The sequence below is a fragment of the Triplophysa dalaica genome, chromosome 23, assembly GCF_015846415.1.
Source record: "Triplophysa dalaica isolate WHDGS20190420 chromosome 23, ASM1584641v1, whole genome shotgun sequence".
Taxonomy (NCBI): Eukaryota; Metazoa; Chordata; class Actinopteri; order Cypriniformes; family Nemacheilidae; genus Triplophysa; species Triplophysa dalaica.
The window spans coordinates 2223651-2240178 of NC_079564.1; the positions used below are offsets into that span (position 1 = coordinate 2223651).

The following is a 16528-nucleotide window of genomic DNA, read 5'->3' on the forward strand; positions in this document are numbered from 1 at the left end:
ATGTAGATCATAGTAACACTGCATACGTATATTCCTCCTCGGCCGTCCCAGACCTGTTTCCGTCCAAGAACACAAGCGCCCCTCTTTTCCGACCAATCAGCGGCGAGGCCGCGTGCGCAGATTCAAACTCGCTTGCGGAAGGAGGCTGGGCGCGAGATTCGGCGGGATGGACAAAAAATAAAGCGGAATGAGTGTTAGAAACACGCGCACTGAAAACACAGAGTGACAGTACAGAGGGGTGTGTGTGATCGAGGCGGGCTAGACTAACATACATGTGTATGGATCTTCTGTCTTCTTACGGCTTTGAGATTGTTCTGGAATATTTACATCCGTAACGTTGATTATTTAATAACATATATGTGGAAGGACATTTGAGTTTTCTTGATATTTATTGTATATCGGGAATGTGACTCTTGTATTGCATCTACGGATCTCACACTTCACTGGAAGTAGACACATGTGTGACAGTGGCATGTGCGGATAAATGTCAGTGGACTTAAGATCGCTTTGTGTTTTGATTTCAAGAAGCGCAACATTGGATGTTTTAAACTCATCGTTCTTGGAAAAGCGGTGAACACGGTTGACATGGCCAACATGAAGTCTCGCAGGTGAGATCGTGGGACGTCTTGTAAAGGAAATGCAAACTAATGTCTTTATTGCAATATTTATTCATATTGTTTTGTGGGTTGTGTATAGACGTGCAGATTCTATTCTGATGCTTTTGGACATAAGGACGTTAAGTGCCGCAACATGTTTATCTAAGATCAGTATTTATCAAAATTCTTGATGGCAGCGGACGTTATAGCTCAAAACAATAATAATTGCAAATTTGAAATAAAATCATGTGAGATGTTAATGAAGTGTTATATTTAATTTGATAAGACCGTCAGATCCGTGACACGTCGTGGACGTCGCACCTGCTCATGACGACCGGCATGTTTGATCGCGATCCAAAAAACTCGTTCAGCAAAAAACGTTCAAGACCAAAAATGTTACATATTAACAGCATATGTTTAATTATTACGTGTGTCAAAACGAATCTGAAAGTGAGTGGCAACAGAGACTAATGTCAAACTAGCATGCTAGCCGTTAGCTTGTCTCGAGCCACAGCGCAGCAAAAGTTACGTTAACTAGCATGCTAGTCAGCTTTTACTAAAAAAAAAACATTTCAGCGCCGAAGAATAAAAAACTGATGAAATGATTTAACTTGCTTTGATTCATCTTCAAGTGTGATCACAAATATTGAAATACAGGACTTGATAAGTGATGCTGGTTTAGATGGGGGATAACGTGTCATAAAATTGTCCTTTTGCCCTGCTAACGTTACCAATGACTACAATGATAACCACAAAGTATATTAATACGGCTTTGTTGAAACGTTAGTAGTAAAATCTGGTATGGTACTTTAATAAAACTTGCTTTGTTGATTATTTCTACATAAAACATCACAAACAATGTTTAAAAAAACTGTTAAATAAGTTACATACAGAGTAGTGTTACAGTCCATGTTCATGAAGTGTAGAACACTGTTTGTAATGCCAGCCACAACACTTATAATTCACATTTGGGTTTTATGGAAATACATGAGTCAGATTTTCCAACTAACAGCTTGTAAAGGAACGGGGACGTACAGACTGCTTGTGGGGCTCAAAGGACAAACATTACCATGATGTTATTAATGAATGAATGAACATTTTAGCTTTGCATGTGTTGCTCCTCCCTTGCTCCTTTGTCTAAAGCTCTTGGTTGCGAGGTTTGTAAATTGTGACCATGGACACAAAAGAACAAACCAGTCTTATGGGTCAATTTCGAAATTGAGATTTTGAGTAAATCTGAAAGCTGAATAAATAACTTTTCTACTGATGTATGTATGATGTGTTAGAATAGGACGATATCTGGCTGAGATTCTGAGAGTGCAGAAAAATCTAAATATTGAGAAAATTGCCTTAGAAGTTGTTAATCGGGGGCACTGTGGCAGGCCATCCATTTACAAAAAGAATGTTTTTATATATTTAAGGTAGGAAATGGGAAAAATATCGTCATTGAACACGATCTTTACTTAATACCCTAATGATTTTGGGCGTAACAGAAAAATAATTTTGACCCATACAATGTATTTTTGTCTTTTAATAAAAATATTAATGTGCTACTTAAGACTGGTCACATTGATAGACAAAAAAGACTGAAGGTAACTCCACCAGCTATGAAGTCTTAATCTGTATATAGGTAGACTTGTAGTTCCTACAGATTTTGTTTGCATGACTCCAATTGCTGAGCATAACTAGCACCTCTGAAATAACAACATGGTTGTTCATCGCCCACCCCTTCCTGGAGGGTGTAGATCATGCTGAAATTAAATTTGCATGTTTCTGCACAATACTTCTTTCATTAGGTGACCGGTAATACTGAGAGCCAGTGTGAAACATATCTCTGTTTCACAGCTAGAAGGATTTTGAACTTCCATATTTGTACCAGCTAGCTCAAAATTGGATTTAGGCCTAAAAATATATGAACACATTTCCTCACCACTTTGGAGTTTGCAGCTTAGGATTTCTGGGTGAAAACTGTATTGTGACTTGCTTTGGCATATTTTCTTGATGATTACACTTCCTTAATATATTACTTGCTCTTTTAGCTCCACAGCAAGTACGTTTTCAGGTCTTCTTTACTGTTTTTTAGATAAATGGTTTCCATTAAGTTTGTGCCGTGGTGTCCCAGGGAGATTCGTTTACCCCGTGTACGGTGGTGTTGATTAAATGCTCTCTGTCTCACTGCTTGGGTGAAATGTTACCAGGCAACAAGGCATTCAAACTGTAATAAACTGAAGTCTTTTACACAGCCGTTGTCTAGGTTTACAAAAAATAAACATAGATTTATTTATTTGTTTTTGCTTTAAAGGGATAGTTCACCCAAAACTTTAAATTATGTTGTCATTTATTCAACCTCAGATCATTAAAAACTGTATGTGACTGTTCTGTGGAACACAAAAGAATTTATTTCTATGTCTTAGTGGTTTTTTGTTCATCAAATGAAAGTCAATGGGGGCTAGTGTTGTTTTGTTACCAATGTTCTTCAAAATATCATCTTTTGTGTTCTCATACAGGTCATACAGGTTTGAAATGATATGAGGGTGAGGAATAACAGAATTTTTATTTTTGGGTATGCATCAGATTAATTTCTTATGCTCGAGTTCTTGTGTAGCTTATTTTGAGTGATTTTATTGTTTGGAGTTGTTAACTGCCTTTCTTATACAAAATATTTGTCTAATGAAGCAAATTGTGTATTTTCATTTTGCGTAAAACTATGATCTCCTCTTTCCTTACTGTGTATTCTCTATATTCATGCGTTCTGCTGCAGTGAGGATGAGGACGATGAACGTCATTCTACAGACCCCGACAGCAGAGACCCCAAGAATCCTAAAAAGACCCTGGGCAAAATCAAATGGTCCCGAGATGAGGTACCTTATCAATTTTCTTTAGTGTTTTTTATATGTTTATTCTGTGTCGGGTTTCAGAGTAATACTGTAATAAGTCATTGGGTTTCTAGGTGAAACTGGAACGGGTGTGACTTTCTAGACAAGTCTAGCGTAAAGATAAAGCTCATGACCTCTGGTTTTTACACAGGATGAAAAGCTCAAGAAACTTGTTGAGCAACACGGAACTGATGCCTGGAAATTAATCGCTACTAATTTTCCAGTAAGTAACTTGCTTAATCTGATACTTTATTGAAACGTTTCTAGGACTTTGTAGAGTGCTTTTGAATTAGGAGTTATAACCTGCTTAAACTGTTAATATTTTAATATTTATTTTTACGACTTTAATTTGTTTTTGTGGAAGAATCAGTGTAAGGTTTAAAGTTAAGGTGAAATATAAAATCCTTCTAAACAAGCCACATAACAAATTAACCAAAGATAAAATACCATTGTTGCAATGAAAATACCAGATAGAAATTCAACAGAACTGCTATGGTTGGTGGTAAATGTGTTGCATTATCAGCGTAAGGATGTTATTATAGGTGTGTGTACTAGCTGCAGGTGTTGATGTGGGGTTTTGTTGCACTTTGACAGACAAGGACAGATGGCCAATGTCAGCACCGTTGGCAAAAAGTGCTCAACCCAGAGCTGGTGAAAGGACCCTGGACAAAAGAAGAGGATCAGAGGGTAAGTTGAGCCGGCTGTTCTGTGTCCTCCAAGCAAGACAAAGATAGATAGATGTATGGATAGAGAGAGATGGATAAATAGGGAAAAATATCAGATTGGGTGTGATGGTTTCATAAGATGATGCCGTTTCCTCTTCTTTAGCCCAGAGAACTAAAATGGTTTGGTTGATATGTTACAACAGATGTTGCATGACAGGATTCCTAAAAAACGGACTGTTCTGAACACAAAGGGTTGTCTTTCTTTCCTATTTGGATATTATTACACAGCAAGGTGTTTGTATTTTTTATTTTGTCAAGTTTTTGTGTCTCCTCGTCTCTTCAAAAATGAGCAGAACACAACATTATAAAGAGTGTTTGGTTTTATGCCAGAAGGGCTATGCAGTTATACAGGGCAAATGGTTCGGTTGTACGTTTCAGACTAGATCCAACATTGTAGGTTTTAATCTGATGAAAGAACACTATACCTGGTTCCTTATCGTCTGTCTGGCATCTTCACAGGTGATCGAGTTGGTTCATAAATACGGGCCCAAACGGTGGTCAGTGATCGCTAAGCACTTACAGGGCCGCATAGGCAAACAGTGCCGAGAGCGCTGGCACAACCACCTAAACCCAGAGGTGAAAAAATCCTCCTGGACGCAAGAAGAAGATCACATCATCTATGAAGCTCATAAACGCTTGGGCAACCGCTGGGCAGAGATCTCAAAACTGCTGCCTGGAAGGTACATATTTGAATGTGGCTAAACCTACGCCTTATAATGTCTGTATCAGAGTATATATATATATATATATATATATATATATATATATATATATTATTTATGATAATATAAAAGAGTGCATGTATAGTCAAGAAAATTACATTTGATTTATTGGTTTCTTATAGGACAGACAATTCCATTAAGAACCATTGGAACTCCACCATGCGTAGAAAAGTGGAACATGAAGGTTACTTACAGGAGGCCAAAAAGAGCAACAGCAGTGACCCGGGCCAGAAGAAAAAGGCCAAAGTGAGACCAGCTGTGGAATATCCACACAAACAGAATCCAGGGCTCATGTGTGGCCAGTCACAGGTGATAATTCACACAGATCATTGTAATCATATGGGTGATTTTCTTTAGTTTTAAAAGGATAGTTCACCCAAAAATATTTACTCACCCTCTTGTCAGTTCAAACCTGTATGATTATCATTCTTTCAAAGAACACAAAAGAAGATAATTTGAAGAATGTTGGTAACCGAACAGTGTCGGCACCCACTTTGGGGGACAGTTAACAACATTCTTCAAAATATCTACTTTGGTGTTCTGCAGAAGACAGAAAGTCATGCCGGTTGAAATGAGAAGTGGGTGAGTAAATGATGACCGAATTTTCATTTTTTGGGTGAACTATCACTTTAAGAAAATAATGTGTATAATGTCTACAAAAATGTGCAAATGTATTTTTTTATTCTCAGCCGCCCAGATACCCTTATGATTTTCAAAGTAGCCAGTGTATGGAAAGCTTTACTGTCGAGGTCTCTAGCTTTGTGTCGGTAAGTCCCATTGCACATATTTCCCAGCATGCTTTTGTTTCCCGTATGTCTAAACTTTCTGCTCCTGGAAGTGTGTCGGTCTTGTTCATTTAAAGAATCAACTAATGCTACTGTTTGTGTGTATGTATATTTGTTTAATCTGCATGTGTGTGGTGTTTTAAACGGGTAAGAAGCTGAATTTCACCAATGCCAAAGAATGCATTAAGGACTCATTTAAAGAAAACTTTTTGTAACCAATGTAAATAATAATCAAGTAACAATGTTAATATCTGAATCAAAGTGCTTTTGCCTGGTGAAATTCAGGGCCGAATAATGACCTCACATAAATTGTCGGTAAACAGTTGTGTCTTCGTCTCTCCGCCTCTTCCTCCCGGTTTCTCTTCCTCACAGCCGTGCCAAGACGACCCTGACAGAGAGAAAAGAATTAAGGAGCTAGAGCTGTTGCTTATGTCAGCTGAGTGTGAAGTCAGAAGACAGTCGGGCCCTCGTGTAAGATACAGTGTGTGTTTGACTGTAGAGTAGTGCGCTTTAGACCCCATCGCCTTCCTACCCCATCCCCACATATCCAGCTGTGCTTAGTAAACCTCGCCTGCCTTCACTCATTCTCACTCCTTCCCTATGGTTTCATAAACTAGAGCCTCTAGTCCTCACCATCACAGTGGCTTGGTTGAACTTTAGCTTTCTGTTAGAATGTTTTCATGCTTTATTATTATTTTGTTGTTTGTTGAATGTACTGTTTATAATATATATATTTTATAATATAATTTTATTATAAACATTTGCACTTATGCATTTGGCAGATGCTTGTATCCAAATTATTCCGAGCACAGTTTTTATCGATATTTACCTTTGCAGTATTAACGCAATGCTCCATCCACCTACAGAAGCACCCCTAAGCATCGTATTGACTTATTTATTCCCAAAAGTTGGCAATCCTTTATTATTTTATTTTATCATTTATTTCTTCCATAATTTACATTTTACACAATGTCCTCCTCCTAACCAAGCATGACCTTTAGTATTCCTCATGTTATTTTAGATGTATCCTATGAGGACAGAAAAATGACCTGTGGAATATGTGTAGTTTATTTGGTTTTTCTCTTTATACAGTCTATATAGTCTGTAATTAAAGAGATAGTTCACTCACAGATGAAAATTCTGTCATGGTTAACTCACCCTCTCGTCATTTCAAACCTTTACATCTTCTGTAAAACATACTTTTCTTCTGACAAAGATATTTTAAAGAATGTTGGTTACCGAACAACACGGTACCCATTGGCTTGTATTGTTTTTGTGTCCATAATAGAAGTGAATGGGTACCCCCATAGTTCCGTTACCAACATTCTTCAAAATATCTACTTTTGTGTTCTGCGGAAGAAAGATAGACAATAAAGAGGTAAATCAATTTTAGGTTGAACTATGACTTTAATTAAGTGTATCTACTATTAAATATTAGTTCCTTCCCAGTTTTACTGAAGATATTTGCATGGCCATCATTGATAAAAGCTAGATTTTGTTTTTCAACTTTACACATCGTAAACGGTTGACCAAGATTTGAACCTATTCCAATACAAAGCTTAGATACTAAAAGTGATAAGCTCAGTAGATTTACAGATTGTTTCCTCTCTACTCTTTCCTCCACATCACTGCTCTTTCTATATTGAAGTATTTTAAACTCCTTTTTGACTTCAATGATTTTGTCCAATCCAGAACCCAGAGAGTTACTCGAGCTGGTCGGACAGCCTGCCGGAGGATACCATAGAGAGTCTGGATGACAGAGGGGTGGATCTGTGTCGTTTAGAGGAGGGTCGGGCTGCTGCTATGCCTCTGCCTGTCTCTCCCAGCAAGTTCCTGGCGGCTGAGGCCAGTGCTGTGCTGTCCACGCTTGAGACCATACCAGAGTTTGCAGAGACTATGGAGCTTATTGACTCGGTGAGCAGAGTGAATCTCTTTTTTAGTCTGTACCTGTTTCATTTCATTTTTTATACATGAAAAGAATGAAATTGGACGAGCAATTTTGAGATGTTTTCCTCATATGTCTGGTGTTGCAGGACCCTCTGGCCTGGAGTGATGTGACCAGCTTTGATCTCTCTGAGGGTGGCCCCTCCCCTAAGCCCATTAACCCCAGTGGGGCTTGTCCAAACCTTGAAAGGACCGCAGAGAACCTGGGCTACCCAATAAACCCCCCTACTGTCCCAGAGATGGGCAGACAGTGTGCTGTTGTGAACCAGAACAAGTGTGCGCCTCTCTCGAACCCATGCACGAACAGGTTCAGCTCTCCACCACCATCCATCATGAGAAAGAAGAGACGAGAAAGAGGGGATCAGTCCCCTGCAGATGACAGGAAGTGCGGATTCTTTGTAGAAATCAGCGGCCTGTCACCAAAAAGCACCCCTGTCAAGGGTCGGCCCTTCTCTCCCTCTCAGGTAACCACATGATTTTCATCATTTTTCCAGAGAATTTGCTCTCTCGAGGTTGAAACTCAAACTTGTGTTTATCCGTTTACTGTAGTTTTTCAATGTATCTGGTGGTGAACCCTTGAGCCTGGACAATCCTGCCCTTACATCCACCCCGGTGTGTGGACAGAAGTGTCTGCTCAGCACACCCCAGCAGAGAGAGACCACGCCGAAACACCAGAAGGAAAATGCAGGGTGAGACTGTGACTCATTCTCAGATTTAAGCCATCAGTCTTAAAATCAAAATGTAAATTTATTGTATTTTCTTGTCTTTGCAGTTTTAGGACCCCAAAGATTCACAGGAATGTCATGGTCCACACCCCACGAACACCCACACCTTTCAAAAATGCACTGGCCGCTCAGGAGAAGATGCACGGCCCATTGAAAATCGTGGTATGTCGTAAAACTCCTGTCAGAAATGTATCTTAATATTCTCCTTTTTTAATACGGCTGTTCATATTTTTGGTCATTTGTATTATTTTCAATGGCGTTCTTATTATTTTCATACTACTGTCATAAAGCATGGTTTCTAATTTATTCAAATCAACATAAATTGCAGAGATGACAACAAATACTACCATGCATATGAATACATTTCAAATACAAAATGTACTAATTATTTAACATATTTTTATTATTTAAATCCCATTTTTCAAATGACTGGAGGTTTCGCGAATGTTTTTTTACGTTGAATTTTCAGTTTTTTAGTTAACTACTTCTGTGTGTTCAGCTCCAGCCGCTCGCACTTCTTGAAGAGGACATCAGAGAGGTCCTCAAGGAGGAAACCGGGTCAGACATCTTCACACAAGAGCAGAACCAGCTTCAGTACAGAACCTATGAGGTACCGGACACATTCAAGACAGCTACTTTGTGCTCAGCTTTTGTCTAAATGCTGTTCTATTAACGTGGTTTTATATTTTTGCTGGATTTACAGCAGATGGGAGCTCCTGCTAGGAAAGTACGAAAGTCTTTGGTTTTGGACAATTGGGAGAAGGATTGCTTGAACGTACAGCTGTTTCCCCAACAGCAGATTAACAACAATGGAACGGTAAAAACATTATCTGTCCCATAATTCCAACTAGTGACAAATAAAAAAAACTTCCTGTTTGTAACAGTTTTTCTTTCACATAGTCTAATAGTGAAGGTCTGCTGGCCAGCTCCATGCTCATGATGCCATTGACAGAGAGAGATAAGAACACCTGCTCTCCCGGATCGCTGAAGACTTCACTTTCTATCGTCCGCTCCATCAGCCCACAAGGCAAGATCCAGAGGAGCCCACCGTACCAAAACCCCACAACGGTAATTCATCACCATAAGAAAGCAATACAAGATATCATATCCTACTGTATATTCAGATACAAACATCGATTCCTGTTTCTTCAACCCATTAGGCCAGCAACGAGTGGGAGGCGGTGGTCTTTGGAAAAACGGAGGATCAGCTGATCATGACCGAGCAGGCTAGACGTTATTTAAAGCCCAGCACCTGCATTTCCAGAGCTCTCGTCCTCTAAGCGTCACCTTTTCTCCATCGCTCCAACATTTAACCTCCTAGACAATCTGACTTGTAGGAAACCCAAACGTTCGCTATGACGTTTGCTAGACACCTACTGATATAACAATGTACTGCTTAAGTGTAATAGAGGTATAGCAAAGCGCATGCTGGTTGTCTTCCTGCTAAAATACACATAGCACTAGATATGCAGAATTTTGCTTGCATTGTTTTTTAACGTAGATGAATTGTATCCGTTTTTATCTATAGACAGTGCTGATTTTAAGAGCTGCTTTTAAAGGAACCTTTTCAGGACACAAAAGGAATGAAACTTGTGGATGTTTTTAGAGAATTGTATAGACTCGGCATAGGAAGCACTAGCAGTGTTGCACTACTGTGGTTGTTTGTTAGGGTGCGGAGCAGCGACGGTGTCGTAGGGTAACTGGATAGCACTTGCAACGTAATCGTATCCGCTCCGAACGCAACAGGTTCAACCCTGATGATTATCCTTTATTCTGAGTAGGACACTCACTGAATGTATTGTATAGCATGAATATAAGTTAATGTCTACTGGAAGGTACCTCGCAACCTTTTTCTGTTTTGAAGTGACGGATGTCGAAATGCATCTTGAGAATCTGGAGACGTAACATCGCTGACTCAATCCAGCATCTTGGCTGCTCTTGAAATTTAGCTGAAATCATGTTTGGTACCCATGGCACAAGATGCGTTACAAGTAACACGTTCCAAGAACAGATTGGTAGGAGAGATTCGTTCGTTTAGAGCTGTAGGTTCTATTTATTAAATCTTTACTAATTTATTTATTTTAAAGATATAAAGAAATGTCTAATTATATTTAGGAAGGATTTGACTACCTTCCCTTTGTTTTGGTGTCTAACAACCGCTAATTTCTCGCGTCTGGCTCGAACAGGCCTATACCGTAACATTTTTTCAAGGATTCGTCCTCTCGATTTCAAGGCGATTGGTTGGTCGCAAAGGTAGCAGCATTCAGCCTCCATGTGTTTCAAGTAGAGAAATTGCACTTTTAAATGTATAATTGTTGGTTCGTCTCTTGTATCTATTTTGTTTTATGCCCTCTGTAGTGTTTACAATTTGCTGTATGTGGTGGTTGAATGTATTTACACATAACACATTTCACGATAACATCTGAAGGATAATATGGTGTAAATAAACAGAGTTTAAGTGCTCTGGAGAAGGGTTTTACTCGCTGCTAATGACTGTTACAGCAGGAATGGACACGTACACAATTTTTCTAAAGGATGTGTAGGACAATTGCTTTGCTCTCATGTGAAGTGAAATGTTTTGTTTGCTTTGAGGACAGTCCTTGTGAAATAGTTCAAGGTTATTCGCGTTTAGTCATGGAAAGAATAGACCCCAACATTGAAGGTTTTATCAGTATTAGGGTCCGACCTAAGACCACATTGGTCTTATTAAATTATTAGTTTCTGCCGTTGTAACCCAGCTTTTAAAACGCAAATACTGACCATTTGAATTTACAAACACTACCAGGTAGCAAACTACACATTGTGCACAGATATTGTGCACCATATCTGTTTAAAAAAGAAAAAGAGCAATGTACCATTGTAGATAACTGCTTTGAGATATGTTTGTCTGTTTTGGCCGTCCTCTTTTCGTGTGTAAAGGTGTTTGATTCTCTTATTTTCAAGTTTTTAGCCTAACCGCAAATACATTGAGGGAAGCGAATGTATCAAATGACACACATGAAAGCAAGCAACACGTTCACATGATATATTCACTCCTCATGCAATATATTTTGATGTATTTGACAACTATAACCAGCTTCTGATGTGACAATAAACCCGTCCATGTTCTCATTCACATACCTAAAAATAAATAAACGCTTTCCAAATCGACGCTTTTGTTTTTTTCTTAAAGGCTGTGAGTTGTATGAAATGTATCCGAGGTCTCTTCCGTCCTCCTCAGGACTTTACTTTTCAAGCAATGGTCACCTTTAATGTCACTCCTCAAAGTCCTCAACTTGAGTAGAAAGCCAGGTGTTTGCTAATGTAATGAAGACGGTCTGGTAAGTCGACTGGCGTCCCCTGTCACTGGACCGGGGGGTGCCGCAAATCCCTGCCCTCGGGGACCACAGACCCACGCCCTCCCCGAACAACCAGGCTCTCCACAGGTCAGCTGCTCTGTCTAAAGAGGCCCACTCGCCCATGAAATAATGTCTTTTGGCTCTATTGTTCTGCATGTCTGTTAGTTTTGCAGGCCTATTCACTCAATTTCCCCCGAATAGAGGGGCACAAGGCCCCGGTGACATGCCTTCTGCTGTTGACGGCCATTACAAGCCCATAACCCATGTGCTCTTATATGTTTCTTTCAAACTCGGAGAACACTTTGCTATTGTATTTTCAGACGGCCAATGCTGGCTTGAGTGGTGTCAAAGGGCCATCGCGGGTAAATTGGTCGGCTGGTTAGGGCTTTTGTACAGTGCACTGTTTGCTTGATGGCTACTGAAGCCATTTCTGGCTCAAGTCAAAACAAACACCTGTTGTATTGTCTGACAGTGATGTGTAAATTCAGAAAGAGGTTTCATTTTGAGGTTTGAATTTCAGCCTTGACCTTCAAAGACATGATTATTGATCTGCAAACAGCAAAGATTACTTTCTATTCACCGGTTGGCTCAAAATGTTGCTGTGCTAGTGCATTATTTGGGATGGGTTTATATATTATATAAAAGACTAGAAAAGAATGACTTCAGGTCATAAGAAATGTTATTGCTCAGAGGTTGTTCTTTCAAAGCTCAGAAGATTCGATGGAGTTCTCAGTTATGTTTTATTTAAGTATCAACCTAGTCTCAGATGTTTCTCCTAAAAATTCTTAGGATAAATATAGGCTTAGTTTTCAAACTTTTCATTAAATTAATGTATTGATTGTATTGGTAAAATAATCTGGATTCGGGTCAATTTTTAGGAAAAATATTTGAGTTCATATTCTGTTCTTTGATGGTATTATTGCAAAATACATCGCAGCTTTAACATTTTATATTGATTTTTTTTACATTATTCAGTTTTTATTTGATATGGATATTTGTTTAATAGCTATAAAAAAACTAATATTATTAACAACCCAGAACAGCCCTAACAGTTCGGTCTTTTAATAAATACATCTTTAGACAAAATTTGATACGCAGGCTTATTTAATAGCGCTATAGTTTTATTTTTTTTGCCATACGACCAACATGCGTGCATTGTTTAACAATAATAAAACCGTACACATCTAGTATATTTTATGCACATTTTTATTTTTTGTCTGTAATTCGCATAGCCTACCTGTATTTACAAGAAAGCTGCTTTAATACAATGCAATATTGTGAAAAGCACTATAAAGTAGAAAATTTTGAATCTGAAATTATAATTAATATAATCATATTTTATGATCAATTACTAGAATTCATTATAATAATTTGACAATAATATAACATTGACTCTGAGCTCGGTGTGTGACATTGTTGAGATTTCTTCTAAAACTCTACTGGAGACATTTGTGAGACATCTGGGTCTTTTTCTCAATATTTAAAACAGACTTGAGCAGTTTTCATTTGCTCACCTTTTGATCTATTCGAGGAGGGGAAATGTGTTTTTTATCATCTTATAGAAAGTTGTGATTTGACCTGCTTGGTTAATCTGTACAAATTTACTATAATTGTGGACCCATGTGCTCATATGTTAACATACTTTATAAATGCATTCATTTGCATTTGTATTTTTTCACAGAACAGGCTTGTATAGATCCCTGAATAGAATAATAATAGGACGCATGCGAACCACACATGTGTGCGCTCGTGTGCGTGTCCTGATGCAACATGTGGTACGGACTCATCCCTGAAGCCGCTCCCTTGGGTATGCATGCACATCGCCTGCCATTGTGTGCACTAGACAGCAGATGGTAGGCTCTTGCTGCATTGACAGACCCAGTCATCTGGCAGGCACCCACAGTTCAGGCGGGAAACACGGTCGTGCTGCTCCAATGCCAGTGATGCCTATTAATATGGGTCAGTCTTTCCAATGGTGACAACCGGCTGACTGCTGTGACTTTGGACACTGCAGGCCGGGTGCATAGCTATACTGTACCGATATAAATATAACCCTTTGTTTAGGTGGGTGATTGTGCTTTAGTTTTGAGAAGAAAATGGGTCTTTGCTATCCACGGATACAGGATAGAAAACTGGATTTCTTTGACCGAAGGTGGTCTTGTTGGGCAGATTTTGCTGTTGAGGTTCACCTTGTGTAGATAATTGAGGACACCGTGTTCTTGTGGGTGTGACAGATGAAAAACGTTCTGCACCAATTTTCAGACTTATGACCTGAGGATCACAACACCAGCTGTTCCTGAGGTGAGCCACGGGCGACAGGTGGCGTGAGATGAGCGCTGTCCGAGTTCACCGTATCACAAGCTTTTGTCCCATAAATTTGAGACTTTTTGGCCCTTTGAAGGCGCTCCGAGGCGCTCACGAGCACAATAAACGTTCACGAGACATCAACAGTCACCACATCAGTGGATTAGTTTTAAAGATTTATAAGCCTGGAGAAAGCTGTACTGGGACCAGTTAGATGAGCTTAGCAGATGGCCGAAGTGTCTTATTAACCTAAAATCTGAGAAAAGTCAGTTACTCGTGCTGATTCGAAGGAAACTGTAGCAAAAAGTTAATCTTTTAATTTCAGACTGTAGGACAGAGGTTTTGTTGGACATCTGTTCCAGAGAAGCAGCCGACGGATCTATGAGGATATCATTATTGTTGCTATGTTGCCAAATCTGTCAACCCTAATGGAGCAGACATTGACTGTCCCATTAAGCAACAGGGTTTTTTAAGAAATATCATTTTTAAATGCATAGGAATAAAGAATTTATTCTAGGCGATGTCAAACAATAAACCTAGCACACATACACATCCAAATATACTGTACATGCAATTTAGAGTCATTTTTGTCGTAATGAGGTGTAGGTCTTACACTTATAGTTAGTTTTAATTTTCCAGAACATCTAATAGAATGCAAATAATTTCTCCAAACATGTCGGGTAATGGGAAAACTAATATCTAAGGTCAAGATTTCAATAGTTAAACGTATTTCATTATATCTTATTCACATGGTGGTATAAGGGGACTATAGGCCTTTATGGGAAATGTCTGAGTAATTTATCTAAAATATAAACTTGTAAAAATTCAAATTTCAGACGTATTTGCAAAACATTTACAAAGAAGGCTTACAAATGCAATTGAAAATTGTCAAAGAATTGACATCTTTCGCTGTTTAAATGAATCTTGTAAATTAATAAAAATTTGAATAAAAACACAAATTTGAACATAGAATTAAAACAGTAAATACATTAACACGTTACTGAGAATTTCTTTAAGCAGTTAAAGCAGAAAATTAAACATAATATTTAAACGCTAATGTTGATGCAGATCAAACACAGTATTGGGTGTAACTAGTTACTTAGTTATTAGTCACTGTAATTTAATTACTTTCCCCTTGAGCAAGTGAAGTAAGTGATTACTCTTATTCTTGATGTAATTTAATTACAGTTACTGTGTGAGCATATCAAACATATGTGTGAGCAATAGTGGAATTGACATAAAAACTTTAAAATCTGTGCTCGCATTTGTAATACTTTGGTCAGTTAATAATACTTCTTTATTTGGTTTTATATTGTTTATTTGAATGAATCAAAATAGCCGTATCATGTCTTTCCTTGATTCACTTAACTTATCAAATTTGATGTAGGATCTAGAAAGTAATTAGTAGTAATTAAGTATATACTTTTTGGAGAGAGTCATTTGTACAGTAATCTAATTACACTATTGAATTTGTAATTATTAACAAGTAATTCATTCCTTTTTCAGAGTAACTTGCACAACCCTGGTCAAACAACCATCATATTGTACAACAATAGCCATAGCTACATATTTTAGACACATAATTGTTTGCATCATGATAACCAATATCATTACACCCTTAGTAAAGGGACAAAATTAGAGGTAACTATTTTTAACTTAATATAAACTTAAATGCCAAAAGACATTGAATCCGTTTTCTTGCTATTACTTTGAATGTTACTTAAAGTATTACACGTCTGAAGTCACTGTACAGCATACTGCTACAGTTCTTCTCTTCTAGGCTTTGTACAGCCTTGGAGGCGAGTGATTCAATGGGCCCCAAGAGCCCCATCGGTGGCCCCCGGCCCTGGATTTTTCTCCCGGGCTTGGACAAGATCCTTTGGTGGTGCGGCAGCCGGAGGCCGGACCTCACATCTGAGCGGCATGAAAGCACCCTCCTCTCTGTCCTCCCCCGGGGGACGTGTAGCCTGCCTCTGCTGGACGACACAAAGAGGAAACAACAAACACAAAGGGCTGTTTATTCCTGATGACCCAGATTCCGACGCTTCGACAAAACAAGACAAGTGACAGTTCAGCACTGGTTCAGGAGCTGCGTGGAAAAGACTGTCGCCTATGAAAGGACCACAGCTAAGTATAATCTTTCACACCTTGACTGCACAAAACAAGAGCGCAGAAGCCCCGCAAACGCCCAGAAACACCAGCCAGGAATTCACACTGGCCTCAAAAAAGCGAAAAGTGTGAAATTGCGCTGGCAGAGAATTTATTGGTTGATGAACGTATACAAACAAAGATAACCTACTGCTCATTTTATGAGCAATTTGATCCCCAGAAGTAATAAGACACTTAAGCCGGATTAAAAATGAAACAACTTTTGTGTTCAAAATAAATAAACTAACAATCGTCTTATGCAAGAATTAACAAATAAAGCATGTTAAACACTTAAATAGGTTTTAACAAAATATTGCAGTTTTACAAATCCATTTATGGGTCACTGTATAGAATGCATAAAGCCA

At 38.6% G+C, this 16528-nt stretch overlaps 1 protein-coding gene across 3 annotated transcripts; it reads left to right on the top strand.

Moving 5' to 3' along the window:
* Positions 1 to 108: 108 nt before the first annotated feature.
* Positions 109 to 11523, top strand: mybl1 (v-myb avian myeloblastosis viral oncogene homolog-like 1). Of its 3 annotated transcripts, none has more exons than XM_056738669.1 (16): positions 109 to 608; positions 3358 to 3457; positions 3624 to 3695; positions 4067 to 4159; positions 4657 to 4877; positions 5042 to 5228; positions 5609 to 5686; positions 6077 to 6175; positions 7397 to 7618; positions 7738 to 8112; positions 8198 to 8337; positions 8421 to 8535; positions 8873 to 8983; positions 9077 to 9190; positions 9274 to 9441; positions 9534 to 11523. In XM_056738669.1, exons 1-16 carry the CDS (start codon positions 586 to 588, stop codon positions 9651 to 9653), a joined length of 2238 nt encoding a protein of 745 aa, XP_056594647.1. In that variant the 5' UTR covers positions 109 to 585; the 3' UTR covers positions 9654 to 11523. The 3 variants fall into 3 exon arrangements, with proteins under 3 accessions (XP_056594647.1, XP_056594648.1, XP_056594649.1); XM_056738670.1 differs by having other exon boundaries at positions 9080 to 9190; XM_056738671.1 differs by lacking the exon at positions 6077 to 6175.
* The last annotated feature ends 5005 nt before the right edge of the window (positions 11524 to 16528 follow it).

What these genes read in the sequence shown, in the direction of transcription:
- mybl1 (XM_056738669.1), top strand. Translation starts at nt 586, where the DNA reads ATGGCCAACATGAAGTCTCGCAG. An exon ending in CAAAAGAAGAGGATCAGAGG is followed by an intron (nt 4,160 to 4,656) that starts GTAAGTTGAGCC and finishes GCATCTTCACAG; the next exon opens with GTGATCGAGTTGGTTCATAA. An exon ending in CTATGGAGCTTATTGACTCG is followed by an intron (nt 7,619 to 7,737) that starts GTGAGCAGAGTG and finishes CTGGTGTTGCAG; the next exon opens with GACCCTCTGGCCTGGAGTGA.